Source organism: Microcebus murinus, chromosome 3 (assembly GCF_040939455.1).
Source record: "Microcebus murinus isolate Inina chromosome 3, M.murinus_Inina_mat1.0, whole genome shotgun sequence".
NCBI classification, from domain to species: domain Eukaryota; kingdom Metazoa; phylum Chordata; class Mammalia; order Primates; family Cheirogaleidae; genus Microcebus; species Microcebus murinus.
Window position 1 is genome coordinate 39,884,820 of NC_134106.1, and position 23,579 is coordinate 39,908,398.

General features: G+C 35.8%; 1 protein-coding gene across 1 annotated transcript in view; it reads left to right on the plus strand.

The window, feature by feature from the left end:
* GTF2A1L (general transcription factor IIA subunit 1 like) overlaps window positions 1–23,579 on the plus strand; it is a 53,445-nt gene that overhangs the window by 10,984 nt on the left and 18,882 nt on the right. The window contains exons 4-6 of the mRNA XM_012755420.3: window positions 6,975–7,030; window positions 8,631–8,715; window positions 9,784–10,370. Of these exons, the coding sequence (XP_012610874.1) occupies window positions 6,975–7,030; window positions 8,631–8,715; window positions 9,784–10,370 (728 nt within the window). The remainder of the gene's footprint in view (window positions 1–6,974; window positions 7,031–8,630; window positions 8,716–9,783; window positions 10,371–23,579) is intronic.

Below are 23,579 nucleotides of genomic sequence, written 5' to 3' on the forward strand. Positions count from 1 at the left end.
TTGTTTTTCCATTCTTGCCAAACTTCACTGAGGAGAATGGTCTCTAGTTTCATCCAGATTGTTACAAAAGGAATTAATTTATTTTTTATGGTCTCTAGTTTCATCCAGATTGTTACAAAAGGAATTAATTTAGTACTGAGTAGTACTCCATGGTAGGCATATACCACATTTTATTAATCTACTCATGAATTGATGGGACTTGGGTTGATTCCACATCTTTGTGATTGTGAATTGTGCTGCAATAAACATTTGAGTGCAAGTGTCTTTTTGATAAAATTACTTTTTTTTTTTTAGTAAATACCTAGTAGTGAGATTGCTAGGTCAAATGGTAGTTCCACTTTTAGTTCTTTGAGGAATCTCCATACTATTTTCCATAGAGGTTGTACTAGTTTGGAGTCCCACCAACAGTTTGTAAGTGTTCCTTTCTCTCTGTATCCATGCCAGCATCTATTGTTTTGGGAGTTTTTGATAACAGCCATTCTCGTTGGGGTTAGGTGATACCTCAATGTGGTTTTGATTTGCATTTCTCTGATGATTAGTGACACTGACCATTTTTTCATATGCTTATTGGCCATTAGTCTGTCTTCTTTTGAAAAGCTTCTCTTCATGTCTTTTGTAATGAGTGCGGGGATAGGCCGCAACACCTGGTCAGCTGGACACCTGAATGCCAGGTGCTTGTTTGCCATGGAACCCAGGGCAAGGCTATTCCTGTCTGAATGCCACACCCTTATCCAATATGGTGGTCCTGCAGTGGTGGGGATGGGCATATTCCCAGATCTCCATTCCTCAGCACTCCAGTACAGTCTCCTGTCAGGTATATCCACGTGGGCTTCCTTGCCACCTGAGTCCAGCTCCCAGACTTCTCCCCTGAGTTCCCCTGCTCCCCTTTCATGTCTGGGGTGCACTGGGACCAGCTTGCTTATCTGAGCTGCCATCATATCACCCCATGAAATGCTGGTGGGTTGGAAGTTCCCAAATTGTACAGCCATGTTCCACCACAAGTCTGTGAGGGGAGGAGGTATGAGTCCCATTCTGTGAGGAGACCTCAGCCTGGGATGCATGCCTGCTGGAGAGAAGCAGCCTTTTGTGAACTTTTCAGCTCAAACTACACTTGCAGTTGTAATGGGTACAGCTCCTGGTCAGCCTGAGTTCAAACTGCTTTCTCAGTTGCAGTACATGGGGAGGTGCTGAGGAGGAAGTGACTAGATGGGAGACAGCCAGCACTCCGGCCTCTCACGGCACTCTCCCAGGGGGTGCCCCTCACAGACCGTCTGAACTCCTGGGACTTGCTGGCTCACTCCACTAATCCTGTATTTGCCTTCATGTCTGGGGTTGCGGAAGGTGGAAAAGCCTTCAGTAAACTTACTGTCCTACGGTTCACCAAGGGCACTTATGAAAGGAAGGAGAATCTCCCTTTACCTTTTCGCTGAGCTCAGAGCCTCTCTTGGTTAGATCCTTGCCAATATCTTATTCTCTTTATCTTCTTTCTTCTGGGCTTCACAATTCTCTGTGAGGTCTCTAGCTGTCTCTGACTTCTCTGTGGTCCACACCTGAGTTGTGACTCTTCTCCCCTCTCCTCTCTCTGATATCCTACCTTCCGCCAGGACAGTTCAGTAAGTGATGTCTTCAGTTGGACATCTTCCACAACTTTTTTTTAGCAAATGAAAAGATGCTCAATTTCATGAGAAATGCCTTTTCAAATATTAATTTAAAAAATTTCAAGACAATTGAGCACAGTCTTGGTGAACATAAAGGAAGAATTCCATACATACACTGCTACTAGGAATGCAGTGTGTACCAAGCCTAGCCCAATGCTCATCAAACTGAAATATCTGAATTTATTTGTTTTAATTTTTTTTTTTTTGGTGGAGTCTTTGGTATTTTCTACATGTAGGATGATATCATCTGCAAATAGAGATAATTTTACTTCATCCTTTCCCATTTGTATGCCTTTTGTTTTTCTTGTCTGAATGCTCTTGCTAGTACTTTTAGTTTTATGTTGAACAGAAATGATTGAGAGGTGGGCATCCTTATCTTGTGCTGGATCTTAGAGGAAAAGATTTCAGTTCCTCCATTGATTATGATGTTAACTGTGGGCTTTTCATAGATGTCCTTTATTATTTTGAGAAAATTTCCTTCTGTTCCTAAACTTTTGAGGATTTTTAATCAAGAAAGGATATTGAACTTTGTCAAATGCTTTTTCTGCATCAATTGAGATTGATCATGTGGTTTTTATCTTTCATTCTTTTAATGTAATGTATCACATTGATTGATTTGCATATATTTAACCAGCCTCACATGCCAGGGATAATTCCCACTTGGTTATGATGTGTAATCTTTTTGATGTGTTTGTAGTTTGATAATATTTTGAGGGTTTTTTTTGCGATCAGTATTCAACATAAAAATTATCCTATAGTTTTTTTGTGATGTCCTTGTCTGACTCTGGTATCAAGGTGATGCTGGCTTTATCAAATGTGTTTAAAAGTATTCTTTTTAGTTTTCTTCTTTGGACAAGTTTAAGAAGAATTGGTATTATTCCTTCTTTGAAATTTGTTAGAATTCAGCCATGGAGCTATCTGGTTCTGGGCTTTTCTTTGTTGGGAGGTTTTTAATTACTACAATCCCTTTATTTCTTATATCTATTTCTAAATTCAATCTGTTGTGATGTGTTATTTTTGTTAAAGTATATGAAAAAATCTAACCTTTCATAGATTATATAATTGGAAAAAAGGGAAGTATCTTAATAATCTCAGATAAGTTGATACTATACTAAAACTCAACAAGTGATGGTTTCTGAGAGGTTAGCTACAAGGTAGGATCTGGAACCACAACAAGGAACTTTTCAGAATGTTACATTAGGTGTATCTTGCCCTTTGAATGGCTCCTAAACCTGTGTGTAATTTTGTAATATACATTGGTTATTTGGAAAATATTGGTTCACTGTGTTATGCAGTGAACCAATATAATCATTCATTATATAAGATTTAAAAAATCATATCGATATCATGTATCTCATCCACTGGTAGATATAAATTTCTCAAAGTTAAATTTTTGTTTGAAAGCATGAATTTTATCATTGGCAAACAAATACCATTAGTTTTTCTTGAAGTGATGGCATGCTTATTTCATTTTCAAAGTCTGTCAAATACCCAAATCTGAGCAATCATAGTTTCTATCATTATTCTTTCAAGTAAAAATGATGTTTATTGAAAAAAGAGCCCAGGTTAATTCCCACCTTAAACAATAGCGCAAATACTTTTCCTCATATTTTTTTTCAGTATGCTGCAGAAATGCTTTATCTGTTGTTCCCATTTCATATCATAAAATGTTAAAAGGAAGTATACTTGCTAGTTGAAATTTAGTATAATTAATATTAATAATTCTTAGGTTATACCAAGGACCTTGAAATGGTGGTGGTGTTGCTGCTGTTTTTGTACTTTTTTCTTTCTTTTTTCTTTTTTTTTTTTCTTTCCTTTTTTTCTGTGAGTTGTAATAGAGAATACAAGGACCACTAGCAAAGTTGGGTGCTACAACCTAAACTCATGCTAAGGTACCTGCATTTTTACTTATTATTGGTTTTGCAGAGTGTAAATGTCAAAACAAACCCAAAAAACAAAAAACAGAACAAAAATATTTAGTGGGCAATGAAAAACACATATACTGTGTTGGTATTATGAAAATAGTTTTCACCTCATGAACACCCTGAAAGTGTCTTAGGGACTCCCAGCGGTTTGCACATTACACTCGCAGAACTGTGGTTCTATACTTACGGTGATTATATATAATTTATCCACTTTTGAGAGAGAGAAATGGGATTCTATTAATAATTACCTCAGGATAATAGGTGTAAACTGGGACTGTCCTGGGAAAACTGGGATGTGTAGTCACCCTATAATTGCCTTATTTCCAGGGGACTTCCAATCAACTGTTGCTGTCTCCATGTTACATGATCTTTTTAATGATACTACTAGTAATTATGGGAGGAAGGAAAGGGCAGAACAGAAACAGTGAGAGGTTTGTGTGTAGTGGCTTTCATCTTTCAGCATTAAAACTCCTAAATATAGGTACAAACTAAATGCCCAGTTGTCTTTAACTTAGATCTGTTGAAAATTTTAGCAGTGTGGTTGGTTTTTTTAGGTGATGAGGTTAGAATATTCAGTTTGGTCATCAGGAGACATCCATATGCTCATGAGTAGTCACAAAGAAGAAATTGACCAGTCTTTGTATTTCTTGAGTCATGTGACTGGAATGTTAAGTTTTAGAATGGTTCAAAGCAGGACCAAGAACTGTGAAACTATTGATTACCACAGTGTTTCAAAGACTTTTTGATGGTGGGTAGGAAAAAATACACTTCCAAATGTGAATGTTGTGATGCCATATTATCATATCACAAAATTTCTGAAATTATGTTTGTGAGACTGAATTCATCCTGTGTCATAAATTTATTGTATTTAATATTTCTAGAACATATACATGAGCAAAAGTATGATACTTTTAGTTTGAGTAAAAATATATTTTTATAAAATATATTTTATATAAAACTTGGTTATTAAACTCATCTTGAATATTTAAAAATGTGTTTTAGGCACATTTAATGCTATATATAACTTGAGAATGTATATAAATGGTGCATATAACTTGTGAGTTTAGTATCAAAATTAAGTAGGAGCTGCCTGAAACTTCACTGTAAAACTGTTCAAAGCTTTTATTCTGATGTCTATGAAGAAATTTTAAAAACTCTTATAGTTCTATTTGATTTTTTTAAATATAGAGAATTATTCTTCAGGATTTATTGCAAAGTATTTAAAAGAAGATGATTTTGCTATTTTTCCTCAAAAAATTCATTTAATTGCTAGAGACAGCATGTTAACAGATTTTTGTTTTCTCTCAGGCTATGACTTAAGTGTAGCAGCTTAAGCTTTGCTCACTTTAGCTAATTAAGACTAATACCATTGTGTTCCTGCCACTCCAATTCTTTCTAATTTAGCTACTCTAAAAGAATGCCTGTTAATACAGAAAAACCATAGATGAACAGAGGATAAAAATAATTCTGTGCTTCATTAACCATCATTCTTCAGCCTTACTTCTGTTGTCTTAATGCGGAAGGAATCGTTAGTCTAAGAAACATTTGCTCTTCTGAGCTGTTGGTTGTATATGATGGAGCCATTCTGTTGTCAGAAACAGGTCTTTGGGGCAGTTTTCTTTAATACAGTATGTGAAAAACAGGCCATAATAAACATTACATTAATATATAAACATGCTAAAAAGTTCTTGATTTTATTAAAGGCACAATGACATTCTAACAGTCATGCTCATGTAGTTGAACTGAACCTTGAGCATTTAGAGTGTATAGTTACATTGATCAACTGAGATACTTCTGTTGTAATTACTATGTGTTCTTTACACTTATTTTTTTTTTTTTTTTTTTTTTTGAGACAGAGTCTCACTTTGTTGTCCAGGCTAGAGTGAGTGCCGTGGCGTCAGCCTAGCTCACAGCAACCTCAAACTCCTGGGCTTAAGCGATCCTCCTGCCTCAGCCTCCCGAGTAGCTGGGACTACAGGCATGCGCCACCATGCCCGGCTAATTTTTTTTATATATATATCAGTTGGCCAATTAATTTCTTTCTATTTATAGTAGAGACGGGGTCTCGCTCTTGCTCAGGCTGGTTTTGAACTCCTGACCTTGAGCAATCCGCCCGCCTCGGCCTCCCAAGAGCTAGGATTACAGGCGTGAGCCACAGCGCCCGGCCTACACTTATTTTTTAATGATAGATTATATTTACAACCAGTTGCTCAACCTTTTAGATGATAAACAGAGGGATGGTTAGCATAGAAAATTGGCAGATAATAAAGAAAAGATACATGGGATTATAGCTTTGCTGCAGGTTGAATTGGCATTCTCCTGAAAATTTCTTTTCGTGTATTTTTCTTAGCAGTTGCTCTTATTTCATTGCAAAGACTTCAGGAGACATATTCTTACTCATTGTTTCCTAAAACTACATAGCTGTTTGCTTACTTAACCAAAGTACTGCAAATCAGTCTCCAACCTTTTTTGGCACGAGGGACCCGTTTCATGGAAGACAGTTTTTCTACAGACTGGGGTGGGGGATAGTTTCGGGATGATTCAAGCGCCTTTCATTTATTGTGCAGTCAAACCTCTCTGCTAGTGATAACCTGTATTAGCAGCCAGTCCCCAGCACTAGCATCACCGCCTCAGCTCCATCTCAGATCATTAAGCTTTAGATTCCCATAAGCAACACACAACCTAGATCCCTCGCGTGCGCAGTTCACAGTAGGGTTTGTGCTCCTATGAGAATGTAATACTGCCGCTGATCTGACAGGAGGCAGAGCTCAGGTGGTGATGCAAGCAATGGGGAGTGGCTGTAAATACAGGTGAAGCTTCGCTGGCTCACCCCCTGCTCACCTCTTGCTGTGTGGTCCCATGCCTAACAGGCCTCGGACTGGTACTGGTCCATGGCCCAGAGTTAGGGGACCACAGCTATAAATAACTTTTGTGAAATGAATGAATTGAAATTTATTTTGAACCTATAAAATTTAGAATGAGTTTATGTTGGTTTACATATTTATGCTCAATAATATGGTCTCTTGGAAATGTGCTGGTTTAATAAATATTTTTCTCCCCAGTGAAAAGTTTTAATGGAGATTTAGTGCTACATTAACTTACTAAAGGCAATCTAGGTATTTTGTTATGGATTTCTAAGGTACAGTATAGTTGATTACAATGAGATATTTTCTTCTGGTACTTAAAGTAGTTTAGTTGTAAAATCTAAAGTTGTTGTAAAATATATAATTAAGTACTTTTTATCTCACTTGGAGTCAGGAAGTTTAGAATTCAACATAGTCCAACATGTTAACGATAGAAAATACTTTTTAAAAAATAAGCTATACTTAGCAATTTTATTAAATTGGTAAATTCTAATGAATGTATAATATTTATTTTGTTTTCTATGCAGCATCGCTAGTTATTCCTGCTGGTAGAACTCTTCCAAGTTTTACCACAGCAGAACTGGTATGTATAGCTTATTTAAAATATATTTTAAAAGATATGCCCCACTTTTAGTGAATGGTGGCAGAATGCTGGACATAGATATAATTTGTAATCTTCCATTTGAATGGGAAAAGATGTGGTAAGGAATGAGGAGACAGGAATAGCTTCTATAGATGTAGTAAAAATTCACGAGTTCCAGAATTGACATTTTCTCACCAATTTCCTATCTTCCAGAGCAGTTGTTAGCATCTGCTAGGAGTGTACCTACAAGGTTAGGAAAATTTTGAAGTTATGTTGTATAGGGTTTTAATACACTGTATAATGTTATATACTTGGTAGATCCTAAATAGATAACTTTGATATGGTATTTTTTCTGATTCCCCCCTTTCCCATCAGGGCTGAGTGACATCATAGTTTTTACTTCAATTAAACCAGAATATCTTGATCATCTTCTACCTTTGTAGAGTTTGTTTATATTTTTTCCCTTAGGACTTGGAGACATGAAATAAAATTACAAATTAATGTAGAAAATGAAGTAGTTTTTCAGGCTGGGAAGAATAGCAGTTTTTCACTTTTACCTTCCATGGTACTAATGGCATATAGTCTACTAATATTTTCATTTTATTTTAGCCCGTGGGTTACCTTTCCTAGGGTAAAAGGTTTAGTGAGCTAGTTATTTCCATTTTTTCATTAAGAACAGTCAAAACCACACTCCTCATCAGGATTTTTGGAAAGAATGGTGCTGCTTTTGACAGGAGACCAATGAAGAAATATCTCTGCCTTTGGAATTCATGGAAATATCTTTTTTTTCCTGTTTAAAGAAATAATATGCTTGTAAAAAATTAAATAAAATCCAAAAGAGCTCTGTAGTCTTATACCCCAAAGATAACTTTTAACTATTTGATGTTTATGCACCTAGATTTCTTTCATATTCCTTTCTTTTCAGGGTAAGAAGCAGCATCGCTTTCTTTACTATTTCTATAATTTATTTTTTTAAATGTAGTAATATAGATGGCTCCTTTCAATGCCAGTAAATATACATAGGTCTTAGTGAATGTACCACAGTTTAATTAATGAACTTTTGTTGGTGGATAATTATTTTCAGTATTTTTCTAATGTAGCATTCCATTGATTGATTATACTTGGACATATGTCTTTGTGTATTTGTGTGATAATCAGGATAAATTCTTAGAATTTGAGTCAAAGGTCATACATTTTCAATTCGGGTATATATTGCAGAATTATCCTTTAAAAGGATTGTACCCATTAGTGATCAACTTAGAGACTACAGGACTCTCATAAACAGTTGTGGTTCTTCACCTTGAGAATAAATGGCCCAGCAAAGCTATGAATTGGGCAGGTTTTATGAGTCAGTGTACATACTATTTATTAAGACTTACTGGCTTCATTGCTAATAAGTTTAGAATTCATTTTGATCCTTAATGGGATAAACGAAATCAAATATTAAAAGGCTGTTTTATTCAAAGAACTCAGCCCTATGTTAAATGTTGTCAAAATATTGTCCTGTTGTCAAGAATCAGACTTTTTTATCCCCCATGAAATCAGGGTAGAAAGATACAAGTTCTTTTCTAACTTTCTAATATAAATTTCTTATGTCTAGGGCACCTCAAACTCCAGCGCAAACTTTACTTTTCCCGGTTATTCTGTTCACGTACCAGCAGGTGTGACACTACAGACTGCGTCTGGTGAGAGGATATTCTAAGAATATTTTGTTTAGCATTGGTGCTATTTTTTGGACATTAAGTTTCATGATTTTTAATCAACTATATACCAGAAGTTATAGGAACTTTTAATAAAACCTTTTTTAAAAGTAATAATAAATGGTTGTTAATAATGTTATGGAGGCAATCTACCACAAAAGATACAGGCCTGTGCTGTATTTCATTTCGATTCTCTTTCCAAACATTGTATTCATATAAGATGCTTAGTATATATTTTCTCTAATTCGAATCAGTTTTGTTATCTAAATTTTAATAAATACAAGATAAACTAACATATCTGCATCCCTGTTACCTCTAATCAAGGAAAACTAAAGATTAGGTGGCTGGACCTTTGCCTCCTTTCATAGTCTAATAGAAAGGACATCCAAAAGTTTGGGAGTTAACCAACCTCTGCTTTTCAGAGCACTGTATCTTGATTTGAAGGAGAATTATACCTATTCTTTGGGTTGTTGTAAAGTTTAAGTAAAATACCTAACTCAGTGCTCAAATATTCCTTTTTTCCTCCTTTTTAGTACTATTTTAAAGAAAAGGAGAAGAAATTTCACTTGGTCTAGCCAAAAGGCCGAAAAGTAATAGAAGAAGAAATTTGATAACTTTTGAAATTATTAAATGCTTGTTTGGATAACCTTGTCCTGTTGTTGTTATATGGTTATCTTAAATATATGAAATAAATTTTATACGATTATGTTTGTTGAAATCCCATTTTGAGTTCATAGCATCAATTTATGAAATAGTGGAAGAGGTTCATGGATTAAATATTGGTGGCTTATATGAATCTCAAAATGTGCCAGATAAGCAATAGTGGGAAAAGGCTCGAGTTAAAGCAGAACAGATATAATTTTAAGAAAGTAAGAGTATTACATATTTATTGTAGAAAATACAAAAAAGTCTGAAGAATAAAAGAGAGAAACTCCTGGTATATGTTTCCTTCTAGCCTGTTGTGGGTGAGATTTTCTTTCTTTCTTTCTTTTTTTTTTTTTTAAGGAAATTAGAATTCTATTGTACTTACAATTTTGTTTTCTCCTTTTCTAGGTCATCTTTATAAAGTCAATGTACCAATTATGGTGACACAGTCTTCTGGAAGAGCAAATATTCTTCATCCAATTCAACAAGTATTTCAGCAGCTCGGGCAGCCTTCAATAATACAGACTAGTATTCCACGATTGAACCCCTGTTCTCTTCAAGCGACTACTGAAAAATCACCAAGAGTTGAAACTGTGCTACAACAACCCACAATTCTACATTCTGGGCCAGTAGATAGGAAACACTTGGAAAATGCCACCGGCGATATAGTTGTACCTCCTGGAAATGAGCATAAAATCATGTCTGAAGCTTTGTTGAGTCAGCAAGAAAGCTCTCAGTATATCGGTCTCGCAGGTGTTGCATTTCCTCTGCAGGTCTCGCAAACAAATTCTAACGTGGAGCCAGCGCTCAGCGTTTCGGCTAGCATGACTCAAAATTTGCATGGCAGGCCCCTCTCCACGGGCCCTCAGGGGGCTCTCCACCAGCACATGACTGATACTCAGCTTCATGTTCTTAAAAATAGGGTGTATGGATGTGATTCTGTGAAGCAGCCAAGAAAGATAGAGGATTCCAGCAGCCTACCTGTATCAGAGAAGGTATAGTGCTATGTTCAACTTCTTGGTATTAGGGGACGGATGGGGCCAGTGATTAGATATCCAGAGTGTTCTTAAATTGTAAGATTAATGAAAATTGTGCATATTTTGTTTTTTCCTTTAGAAGGTTGTTTCTTTATTGTTTTTAGTTTAACCATCAGTTCTTAAAGTATTCAGGCTTGGCATTTCTTTTTCTTAATTTGTATGAATTTAAGGGGTACAAGTGTAGTTTTGTTTCATGGATATATTACTTAGTGGTGGAGTCTGGGCTTTTAGTGTAACCATCACTCAAAGAGTGTACATTGTACCCATTACGTAATTTCTCATCTTTCATCATGCTCGGCATTTCTAAATTTTTTATTTCAATCGATGAATTAGAATACTTTTTAAAAGAAATTGCATTTGTTTTAAGGTAATCTATCTTACTACTCCCTTACATTTGTTTTCTGTCTGCAGGTAAAATTTAAAAGACCCAGAAAATCCATCCCAGTAATTTAATGAATATTTTGAGATAATTCATTGTGGCACTTAATATACAAAAGAAGTCCACAAAGTATTTTTTCTTGTTCAACCTAATTTTCCTGAACTCCCGTATGAAAATTTCTCCTACATGAAGAATTATCTTGCTAGTAATTTTGTTTCTCCCTGCCTACTAAAATACTAGTTTTATGTAATTTCTTTTGGAATTCAAACCACTATAAAATAGCCTCTAATTAACTTTCCACACTGAAAATATATCTGAGTTATTGATTTCCAAAGAATTCATAGTGATGGTAGAAAGATTCATGGAAAAATTTGGAGTGTAAAAATTTAAAAAATTGTATTGTCTTTTTATAAATGTAAAATATGTCATATGGCTAATTCCATTTAAACAATTTAGTGATGTTTCAAATAGTCAAAGGTTTATGCTCCAGCATAAACCATCAGACCCACTGTACAAATCTGTAGCAATGGACAGTTAAGTGCCTCCTTAACATTTTATTTTCAGAATATTTACAACTTCCTAGGGTAGGAGGAAGTTAGGGAATAGTTAAGGACCAATGAACAAAGAAAACAACTATCAGAAATTATTTGACCTATTTTAGAATGTTTCAGATAATTGATGAAACCTATTAGGATGAAATTTCAAAGATGAAATCTTTTAGCAAATCTGTTTAGTTTCGGTACAAAGTATTAAGATTAAAATGTGTTTTTTTAGTACTTTTCATGATATTTTTCACATAAAATTTTGGAAGTAAAGGTAGGCTAAATGTTTATAAAAATTTTGTTTTGAGCTTAAAATAACTATAAATTTAAAATGTTCTTATCACTTACTACTTTTGGAGGCATTTTTCTTCTGGATTCTATATAAACTTTGCTGATTTTTGGTGTGGTCCAGTCAAGGACTTATTCTGTTGTTACACATTGGATGTCATCATGTACTTTTTCTGATATGGGGAAATAGATTAGTTAAAGCAGCGATCCCCAACCTTTTTGATACCAGGGATCAGTTTCATGGAAGACAGTTTTCCCATGGACCAGGGTGGGGGGATTGTTTCAGAATGATTCAAGCGCATTACATTTATTGTGCAGTCAGTCCTCTCTGCGAATGATAATCTGTATTTGTAGCTGCTCCCCAGAGCTAGTATCACTGCCTCAGCTCCACCTCTGATCATCAGGCTTTAGACTTAGGTGTCCTCATACTACGGCCCGAGGGCCACATGCAGGCCGCCTAGCACATTTATCTGGCCCTCCGGGTGTTTTTGCCACCGTTTCCTGTCCTGTGTAGCAGCCAACTCATCCCGGGCCCACGGTGCACACTCTCCAACGGTCTGAGAGACAGTGAACTGGCCCCCAGTTTAAAAAGTTTGAGGACCCCTGCTTTAGAGTCTCATAAGGAATGTGCCACCTGGATGACTCGCATGCGCAGTTTACAGTAGGGTTTTTGCTCCTATGAGAATCTGATGCTGCCGCTGGCCTGACAGGAGGCGGAGCTCATGTGGTGATGCCAGCAATACGGAGCAGCTGTAAATACAGATGAAGCTTTGCTGGCTCATCCTCTGCTCATTTCCTGTGCCGCTGGTTCCTAACAGGCCATGGACTGGTCTGCTGCCTGGAGGTTGAGGATTGCAGAGTTAAAGGATATTAATCAAGGATTGTTTAGTGAGGGGGTAGTGGTTGAGAACTTGAGATTTGAAGCCACAGTAGATTTAAATTCTGGGTTCACTACTTACAAGGAAGCTATGTAATAGTATTCTCTAAAATTCATTTATATTCTGGACACTGGGCACCTCATAATTTTAGAATTATCAGAGATGTATATATAGGGTATTGAAGACTTCTGGTACCATAGTAAACTTTAGATTAGTACTGTTATGCTTTATGGGCCTGTTATATATATTGGGTAACTCTTCATATAACTTGTCTGTTAGTTTTAAAATAGATATATACTTAAAACACAAAATTCCAAACATACAAGAGTAATTTATAAAATGGTTTTTTATTTACTGTAGAATACCTTTAAAATAGTTAGCAATTTGGTAAATATATGCTAATCTAATTTTCAACAAATTTATAAGTAGTTTTTTCTTTTTTATAAGTAGCTTAAAGAAAATTACAATTATATTTGTTTACTTTTTCTGTTTTGTAGACTATCAGAAATCTTAGGCATCTATTATGTAGGTTTAAGAGGTAAGGATCTATGTAGGTTTAACATTCTGTTTCATAAAATATATTATAACTTTTGATTCAGCCTCTGGTAACTTATATTTTCTGCTCCGAATTTGACTATTCTAGGTACCTTATAAATGGAGTCATACACTGTCCTTTTGCGATCATCTTATTTTACTTAGCATAATGTTTTCAAGGTTCTTTCATATTGTAGCATGTGTCAGAATTTTGTTCTTGTTTTAATGCAGAATCGTGATTTTGATAATTTTTTTTTTTTTTTTTTGAGACAGAGTCTCACTTTCTTGCCTAGGCTAGAGTGAGTGCCGTGGTGTCAGCCTAGCTCACAGCAACCTCAAACTCCTGGGCTCAAGCCATCCTCCTGCCTCAGCCTCCCGAGTAGCTGGGACTACAGGCACGAGCCACCATGCCCGGCTGATTTATATATATATATATATTAGTTGGCCAATTAATTTCTTTCTATTTTTATGGTAGAGAAGGGGTCTCTCTCAGGCTGGTTTTGAACTCCTGATCTTGAGCAATCCGCCTGCCTAGGCCTCCCAGAGTGCTAGGATTACAGGCGTGAGCCACCATGCCCGGCCTTGATAATTTTTAATTTTTTTTTGAGACAGAATCTCACTCTGTTGTCCTGGCTAGAGTGCCATGGCATCAGCTTAGCTCACATCAACCTCAAACTCCTGGACTCAACCAATCCTTCTGCCTCAGCCTCCCAAGTAGCTGGGACTATAGGCATGTGCCACCATGCCCGGCTAATTTTTTTTCTATATATTTTTAGTTGTCCGGCTAATTTCTATTATTATTATTATTATTTTTTTAGTAGAGACAGGGTCTCACTCTTGCTCTGGCTGGTCTCGAACTCCTGAGCTCAAATGATTCACCCGCCTTGGCCTTCCAGAGTGCTAGGATTACAGGTGTGAGCCACCGCACCTGGCAGATTTTGATAATTTTTTTTTTAACATTACTCACAAAATTTTAATATGTTTGAGGATTTTCAAGGATCAAGATTATATATAAGACAAAAATTGGGAGAGTAAGCACACAAACAAAAAAATTATATCAGAGGAAGAAGAAAATTAGTGCATAGCCAAAATATTCGACCTCACAAAGTATTTTTAAAATGTCGACTAAAACAGCAATGAAGTACCATTTTATAGCTATTAAATCATAAATATTAAAATTAGCAGCCAGTACTGAATAGTTTGTGGTCAAATGGTATACTGTACTTTATTAGTGACGGTGTGAATTTATGCAACTGTTTTGGCAAAGTGTAATACCTTTAAATGGAAACAAACTTTGTATGTCTATGATACTGGACTTCCTGCAACTCAGTATTGATAGCATTTTCCCTCCAACAGTGGACACAACTAATTCCAGATTCAATCCTTTCCACTGTGTCCCATAATATTAGTTCCTTGGGTATGTCCTGACATCTCAGATAGGTATGGAGAATGCCAGGGCTAAGGAGTATGAGCATCTATCTGGTAAAGTATGGTAATAACACTCAGGAACTAAGACTCAAATATCAGGAAGAGATGTGGGGACAAAATAAAAACACTGAAAGTCAGATTAGATCATGTCAGAGCTTTTAGGATTCAGTTTGGAGACAATGTTTTCTTAGTGTATCAGAGATACTAATATAAATAGTATTCTTATGGTGTTAGTTCTCTATCTTTCATGTTCTAAAGGAATTTCAACCCTCTGAACTGAAAGGCAGAAGACACTAAGAATTACAGTTATCATCAAACTTTTGAGTTATTTTGGTGGAAAAGATAGATCTATTTATATATTTACCAGGCTCAAGGAAAAAGATAAATTTGATTTAGTCTTCTGGCTCCTACATTCTCACTCACCAATGGGTTGTTGCTGATTGGATTATGAAAAGGCTGGCAAGAACCTTTGAAAATATTAGACTTCAGATAAACTTGTAGCAGATAAGCACGATACAACACACCTCCTCCCAAGCTTCAATTAAAATATTTGTAAGGCTTAAAACAAAAAACTTAAGGTTGCAAAGACCAATTAAGCATATAGAAACATGATATTCAAACATTAAAATGAAAAAAATCTTTCAAGATCTGTTTTCCATCTCAGTCTAAATCAGGGATCTGGAGTTATATCCTCAAGGAAGTAGCCTCAAATAGCTCAGTGCCTGCCTAACAGCTTTCTTTGTGTTTCCATTGCTGGTCCACTTGCTTGCTTTATAATAGATTTTGATAATTTTTAAAACTAGTAAATATTTCTCAAATATATTTTCTCTTCTCCATTCTTACTGCCATTGCCCTAATTGCTTCTCATATGGGATAATATCATAGTTTCCTAACTAATTTATCAGCCTGTACTCTGTGCTACTTCTCCACTCTTCCCAATCCATCCATCCTTCCTAGAAATTAAAGGCCTAGATTTCCAGGGTCAGAATTTTTTTTTTTTAATTATTTTTTTTATTTTGGCATATTATGGGGGTACAGATTTTAAGGTTTCAATAAATGCCCATTTCCCCCCCTCCCCCCAAAAGTCTGAGTCTCCATCATGACCATCCCCCAGATGGTGCACATCTCACTCACTATGTATGTATATACCCGCCCCCCTCCCCCCTCCCACCTGCCCAATACCCTATTACTGTAGCACCTATGTGTCCACTTAGGTGCTACTCAGTTAATACCAGTTTGCTGGAGAATATATCTGGTGCTTGTTTTTCCATTCTTGGGATACTTCACTTAGTAGTATGGGTTCCAGCTCTAACCAGGAAAATATAAGGTGTGCTATATCACCATTGTTTCTTAGAGCTGAATAGTACTCCATGGTGTACATATACCACATTTTATTAATCCATTCTTGGATTGATGGGCACTTGGGCTGTTTCCACAGCCTTGCAATTATGAATTGTGCTGCTATAAACATTCGAGTACAGGTGTCTTTTTTGTAGAGTGTCACTGGATCGTTTGGGTAGATGCCCAGCAATGGGATTGCTGGATCAAATGGTAGATTCACTTGTATCACTTTAAGGTATCTCCATATTGCTTTCCACAGAGGTTGAACTAGTTTGCAGTCCCACCAGCAGTGTAGGAGTGTTCCTCTCTCTCCGCAACCACGCCAGCATTTATTGTTTGGAGATTTTTTGATAAAGGCCTGATCAATGAATTTAGTAAAGTCTCAGGATACAAAATCAATACACAGAAATCAGAGGCATTCATATACGCCAACAACAATCTAATTGAGAACCAAATCAAAGACTCAATTCCCTTCACAATAGCAGCAAAGAAATTAAAGTACCTAGGAATATATTTAACCAAAGAGGTAAAAGACCTCTACAGGGAGAACTATGAAACACTGAGGAAGGAAATAGCAGAGGATGTAAACAGATGGAAATCCATACCATGCTCGTGGATCGGCAGACTCAATATCATCAAAATGTCTATACTACCCAAACTGATCTACAGATTCAATGCAATACCTATTAAAATCCCATCAGCATTCTTCACAGATATAGAAAAAATAATTTTACGCTTCGTATGGAACCAAAGAAGACCCCGAATATCAAGAGCAATTCTAGTCAACAAAAACAAAATGGGAGGCATTAATATGCCAGAATTTTTTTTAAATTTTTTTTTTATTTCAGCATATTATAGGGGCACAAATATTTAGGTTACATATATTGCCTTTGCCCCATCCGAGTCAGAGCTTCAAGTGTGTCCATCCCCCAGACCAGGGGTCCTCAAACTTTTTAAATGGGGGTGGGTGGGGGGGTTGGAGGGGTGGGGGGGCAGTACACTGTCCCTCGGACTGTTGGAGAGTGCGGTGCACATTCCACACATGCGCACTGTGGGCCCAGGACGAGTTGGCTGCTAAGCAGGACAGGCAGTGTCGGCAAAAACACCCGGGGGGCCGGGTAAATGTCCTCAGTGGGCCACATGTAGCCCGAGGGCTGTAGTTAGAGGACACCTGCCCCAGACGGTGCACACTGCACCCATTACCTGTGTATATACCCATACAGATCCTCCTCTCCATCTGCCCGACACCTGATGATTGTTACTACTATATGTGCACTTAAGTGTTGATCAGTTAATCAATTTGATGAGTATGTGCAGCGCTTGTTTTTCCATTCTTGTGATACTTAGTAGGAGCGGCTCCAGCTCTATTCAGGATAATATGGGAGGTGCTATATAAACATTGTTTTTTGTGGCTGAGTAGAACTCCATGGTAAACATATACCACATTTTATTAATCCACTCATGTATTGATGGGCACTTGGGTTGTTTCCACATCTTTGCAATAGTGAATTGTGCTGCTATAAACATTTTAGTGCAGATGTTGTTTTTATAGAACGTGTTTTTTTTTTTCCTTTGGGTAGATGCCCAGTAATGGGATTGCTGGATCAAATGGTAGTTGTACTTGTAGCTCTTTGAGGTATCTACATACTACTCTCCACAGAGGTTGTACTAGTTTACAGTCCCACTAGCAGCGTAGGAGTGTTCCTCTCTCTCCACGTCCATGACAACTTTTATTGTTTTGGGACTTTCTGATAAAGGCCATTCTGACTGGGGACAAGTGATATCTCATTGTGGTTTTGATTTGCATTTCCCTGATGATTAGAGATGTTGAGCATTTTTTCATGTTTGTTAGCTATTAGTCTATCTTCTATTGAAAAGTTTCTGTTCATATCCTTTGCACACTTTTTGGATAGGTCAGAATTGTTTTGATTCCCTTCTGTATGCCTTACTAACTATGACTTGGGTAAGACAGTCATTTGTGAAATAAAGATAATGGTATCTACCATAGAGCTGTGGTGGTAGGAAGATTAGTCAAGACAATATGAGTAAGTACATTGCCTGGCACATGATAAGTAAGGGCTCAGTGCACGTTAACTATCATCTCTCTTCCTCATGGCATGCAGAGGTTTGTCTCAAAGCTTGACCATGTCTTTTCCCTGCTTAAGACATCACTGACTGCCCATCACCTACAGGATAAATAAAGTTCAAACTCCTGAATATGGCATACTAGGACCTCTATGTTCTTTTCTTGCCAAAGTTTATTTACTTTTCCATCCTTTCATGCTTAACACTGTATTGGGAACACCAAACTGTTCGCAGTCTTCTGTCTTAACCCTGTGTCTCTTTGCTTCTGTTATCCCCTTTGTTTGGTGCCTGGATTTTTCTCCCCACCATCTTTTCCTCTGGTTAATTCATACTTATTCCTCTAGAAATCTTTAATACCTTTCTACTTGACTCCCCCCCCCCTTTATTAGATTGGCTGTCATTCTTCTGTGTTGTCATAGCACACTAAGCATGTGTCTGTCATAATGTAGCACAAAGATACATTAAAATGTTCTGTTTGTGGTGAGAGATACATTTTATTTCTGGTATCTTTGTATAATCATTATGTAAGGATATATACACACTCATGTATACTAGAGTATAAGCTTTTAAAGGACAGGATCTATAATTAGTTTATTTAGCTCAGTGGTTCTCAACTCTCAACAGTATTATAATTAATATTAAAAAGTTCATGTCTACCCCAAGGATTTAGATCTAATTGGTCTGGGGTTGGGTCCAGTTATCAGTATTTAAGAGCTTCTGAGGTAATCATAATAAACAGTTAAGGTTAAGAACCACTGATGTAACTCAAAATCAATGTATGAGTCAAAAATGGATGGAGTGAGGGGATAAAGGAATGTATAACTTAAGGCAAGAGTTTTCATTTTTCTTCTGAATCCATACAGATATTCCTCTAGAAGATAAAATGTCATATCAGTAGTTATTTGAATTAGAATTCAGTTAAATGGAGCAAACACTTTTTGAGTCTCTATAGCTCAGGTAATCTATAATCATATTGTCACTATATTATGATAGATATCTGGATTTAATTCCTGTTAATAATTAAAGAAGATATGCCCTGCCATTATGATTATAGGTCATGCGATTTGATGTAGTTTGGTTGAAAATGTGAAAAGAATATGTTAGAGCTTAGGTTTCTCTTGTTTTATATTTATCCTCACCTATAGGTGTGAAGTTCTACCAGTCTTAATTAATCATTGGAAAAATAATGGTTCTTTCATTGGAGGAAAGCTTAAATCCAAAATGCCGGAAGCTGGATTTGGCAAACAAAGCTTTATCTTGAGGCATCCTATTTGTTTGCTTATTGTATTACTAGACTCAGAAGCCACATACAATTGAAGACACCCTGCTTAAGCTGAGAATCTTGGACATTATTGAGCTGGTTTGTTTTAGAGCAAGAAAGAAAATCGCAGCAGTGCCTCTGTCAGTTGACATCATCTACATTAGAAATGTTGACATTTCTTCACATTTGAGTAGAATTCATAGAAGAATCAGCAGTGACTTTCTTTTAACATTCAACAGGGTGAAAATACCAGTGCTTCTTAGGGCAGCCAGCATCGGGTTTTAATCATTATTCGCACACTGATACTATAAAGAATTCCTATGTTATGAGCCCCCTTTTTTGAAAACTGGAAACTGACATCTTTGTACTAATGAAAAGTTTGATAGCAAAAGTTAGTACTCTTTACACTGATGGAGCTCCTGAGCTGCTTGGCAAGACATGGTTTTGCTGCTTTAGTAAAGAAAGCATTCCTGTCTATTTTAGCACATGGCATGCATTAATGCTGAGACACAGCCAATAATTCTAAAAGAAGTCTGGTCTGCTGACATAGTACTCAAATACATTAGAGCTAAGGTTTTGAATTATTGTCTTTCCCAAGACATTTATCAAAAAATGTGGGTAAATTGTCAAATTTTTCTCCAGGCACAATTTTTCTGGCTTTCCAAAGGACAATGCTTTTGAAGCCCTTGTTTGATCCTTGGGGAGATATTTACTTTTTTTTTGTGAGGAACAAAAGTCCCCCATAATAATTTGATCCAGAGGAGTGCATTGATGATCTATGTGGTGGATGTTTGGCTATGTGAAAGATTTGAATCTTTCTATTCATGGTCCTGCAGCTTCAATAATGGATGTTGCTGCAAAACTGCTGGCTATTTTGATCAAATTACCAGAGACTGGACTTAGATAATCATGTGAACTTTCCATTGCTTCGTGAAAGTGCTTCTAAAGAAGGAAGTTGAGAATGATAAAACTCTTTTGCAGTTATTGAAATTAAATTTGAATTTTGTAATCTTAGTCCTCTCTCAGAGTAAGGAGGACCTCACTGATTCAAGGAGAATAAGATGATGATACATGAATTCAATTAGAAGAGTCCTAGAATCTTTAATATTCCTTTGTAAGCTTATACTCATCTGGAAAAGTATCATGGGAGCTTTGATTCATTATTCAGTAAAAGATCTTATGGCTTAAGGTTTTCAGTACTTGTTGCTATTAAAATGAAAAGACAGTTTCAACATGTGATTTAGGCCTAGGACTAACTTTATAATAATTTACTTTTTTAAAAAACAGATTTATAGAGGTATATATACAATAAAATTCATCTTTTTTATGTGTATAGTTTTTAGATACACAGTAGGAATTTTAACAAACATGAGTTATATAACCACAGCTTAGATAGGGAAAGAAAGAATTCCCTTATGTCCCTTTATAGTCAGTATTTTCCTTCTACCCCCAGTCCCTGGCAGACACTCACTAATCTGTTTTTTGTGTGTGTAGGTTTATCTTTTCCAGAATATCAAACAAACACCATTATATAATATGTAGCTTTAACATAATGTGTTTGGGATTTATCCATGTTGTTGCATGTATCATTATATTCCATTGTATGGATGTACCACAAGTTTGTTTACCAGTTGGACATTTAGATTGTTTCCGGTTTTTGGTACTTTGTGAATAAAGCCCCTGAAAACATTTTTTTGTGCAGGCTCTGTGTGTCTGTGTGCATGCACACTTTACTTTTGAGTAACTACCTAGGATTGGGATTGCTAGGTCATATGATAGTTGTATGCTTATAAGAAGCTGTGAAACTAATTTCCAAAGTGGCTGTTTTTCCACCAGCAGTGTATGGTGAAATTTTGCATTTTTATCAGCAATGTGTAAGATTTGTAGTTGATTCACATTCTTGCATTTTAACACTTTTTTTGGAGGAGAGAAGTTTGTGATTTTGATGAAGTCCAGTTTATTATATTTTTCTTTTGATTTCTGCTTCCTGTGTCTTATCTAATTAAAGGTTGCAAAGATTTTCTCATGTTTTCTTAATATTTTATAGATTTTACATTTATACCTATGATTCATTCAGGGTTAGTTTTTGTATATGGTGTAAGATAGAATTGAGGCTCACATGCGTGAGCCACCGCGCCTGGCCTTAATTCTTTTTTTTTTTTGAGGCAGAGTCTCACTCTGTTGCCTGGGCTAGAGTGCCGTGGCATCAGCCTAGCTCACAGCAACCTCAAATTCCTGGGCTTGAGCAATCCTTCTACCTCAGCCTCCCAAGTAGCTGGGACTACAGTCATGCACCACCACACCCGGCTAATTTTTTTCTATGTATTTTTAGTTGGCTGATTAATTTCTTTCTATTTTAGTAGAGATGGGGTCTCACTCTTGCTCAGGCTGATTTCGAACTCCTGACCTTGAGTGATCCTCCCACCTCGGCCTCCCAGAGTGGTAGGATTACAGGCGTGAGCCACCATTTTTTAATTCTAATAGTTTTTTTTTTAATTCTAATAGTTTTTTTAATTCTAATAGTTTTTTTTTCCAATGTGTGTGGAAACTTTAGGGTTTTCTATGTATAAAAGCATATCATCTGTGAATAGAGATGATTTTACTTCTTGATTTCCAATTTGATGTCTTTCATTTCTTTTTCTTGCCTAATTGTCTTAACTAATACTTTTAGTATATGTTGAATAGAAGTGGTAAAACATCCTTATCTTCTTCCTAATCTTAGTGAAAAACTTTTGGGCTTTCACCATTGGGTATAATAATTTTGTGTGTTGAACCATCCTTGCTTCCCAGGGTTAAACCCACTTGGTAATGGTGTAGGATTCTTTTAATATGCTATTAAACATGTTTGCTAGTATTTTGTTGAGGATTTTTGCTTGTATATTCATCAGGAATATTGGTCTATAGTTTTCTTGTAGTGTCTTTAGAGTTAGTATCAAAGGTAATGCTGGCCTCATAAAATAAGTTTGGAAGTATGTCCTCCTCTTCAATATTTTGTAAGAGTTTGAGGAGGATTGGTATTAATTCTTTAAATATCTGATACAGTTTGCCAGTGAAGCCATCTGATCCTGGGCTTTTCTTTGTAAGGAGGCTTTTGATTACTTATTCAATCTCCTTTAGTTAATAAACCTGTTATTACATTTTCTGTTTCTTCTTGATTTAGTCTTGGTAGTTTATTTCTAGGGATTTGTCCATTTTATGTAGGTTATATAGTTTATTGGTATATAAGTATTCATAGTACTCTCTTAAAGTCTTTTGTAGTTCTGTAAAATTGGTAGTAATGTCCCCTCATTTATGATTTTAGTTATTTGAGTCTTTTTGTTTATCAATCTAGCTATAAAGCTGTGTTAATTTTGTTGATCTTTTTATGAAGAACCAAACTTCTTACCAGTTTCATTAAATTTTTTGTTTCTCTGTTTGTTTTTATTTTGTTCATCTCTATTCTAATCATTATTTCTTTCCTTCTGCTACCTTTAGATTTGATTTGCTCTTCTTTCTCTAGTTCCTTAAGGTATAAAGTTGTTAATTTGAAGTTGATCTTTTTTTAATGTTAACATTTACAGCTATAAATTTCTCTCTTAGCATTGCTCTTATTCTATCCCATAAATTTTGGTATGTGTGTTTTCATTTTCATTTGTCTCAAGATATTTTATAATTTTCCTTGTGATTTCTTTTTTGACCCAATGGGTTTTTAAGAGTGTGTTGTTTAATTTCCATGTATTTGTAGATTTTCCAGGTTTCCTCCTATCATTATTTTCAGTTATTTTATATTTTTCTTTTTTAAAATTTATTACTTTGTTACTTTATTTTTAATATTTCAATTATTAATTTCTAGTTTCATTCCATTATATTTAGAAAAGATACTAAGTTCACCCCATATTAACATAATGTTGTAAAAAAAAAAAGATACTTAGTATGATTTCTACAATTTTAAAAGTAGTAGTAGATTATAAAATTTATTAAGACACATTTTGTTCCCTAATGTGTAGTCAGTGCTGGAGAATATTACTTGTGCACTTAAGGAAAAATGTGTATTCTGCTTTTGTTGGTGGTTGGAGAGTTCTATATATGTCTGTTAGGTCCAACTGGTCTGTAGTGTTCTTTACATTATTTATTTCCTTATTGATCTTCTGTCTGATTGTTCTATATATTATTAACAGTGGGATATTGAAGTCTTCTATTTATAGAGCTGTGTATTTCTCCCTTCAATTCTGTCAATGTTTGTTGCATATATTCAGGAGTTCTGCTGTTTGGTTCACATGTGTTTTTAATTGTTATGTCTTCTCAGTGAATTGAATCTTTTATCATTATATGTTTTTCTTTGTTTCTTATAACAGTTTTTGACTTAAAGTCTATTTTGTCTGCTAGTAGCATAGCTGCCACAGCTCTCTTTTGTTGACTATTGGCATGAAATTTATTTTTCTATCCTCTCAC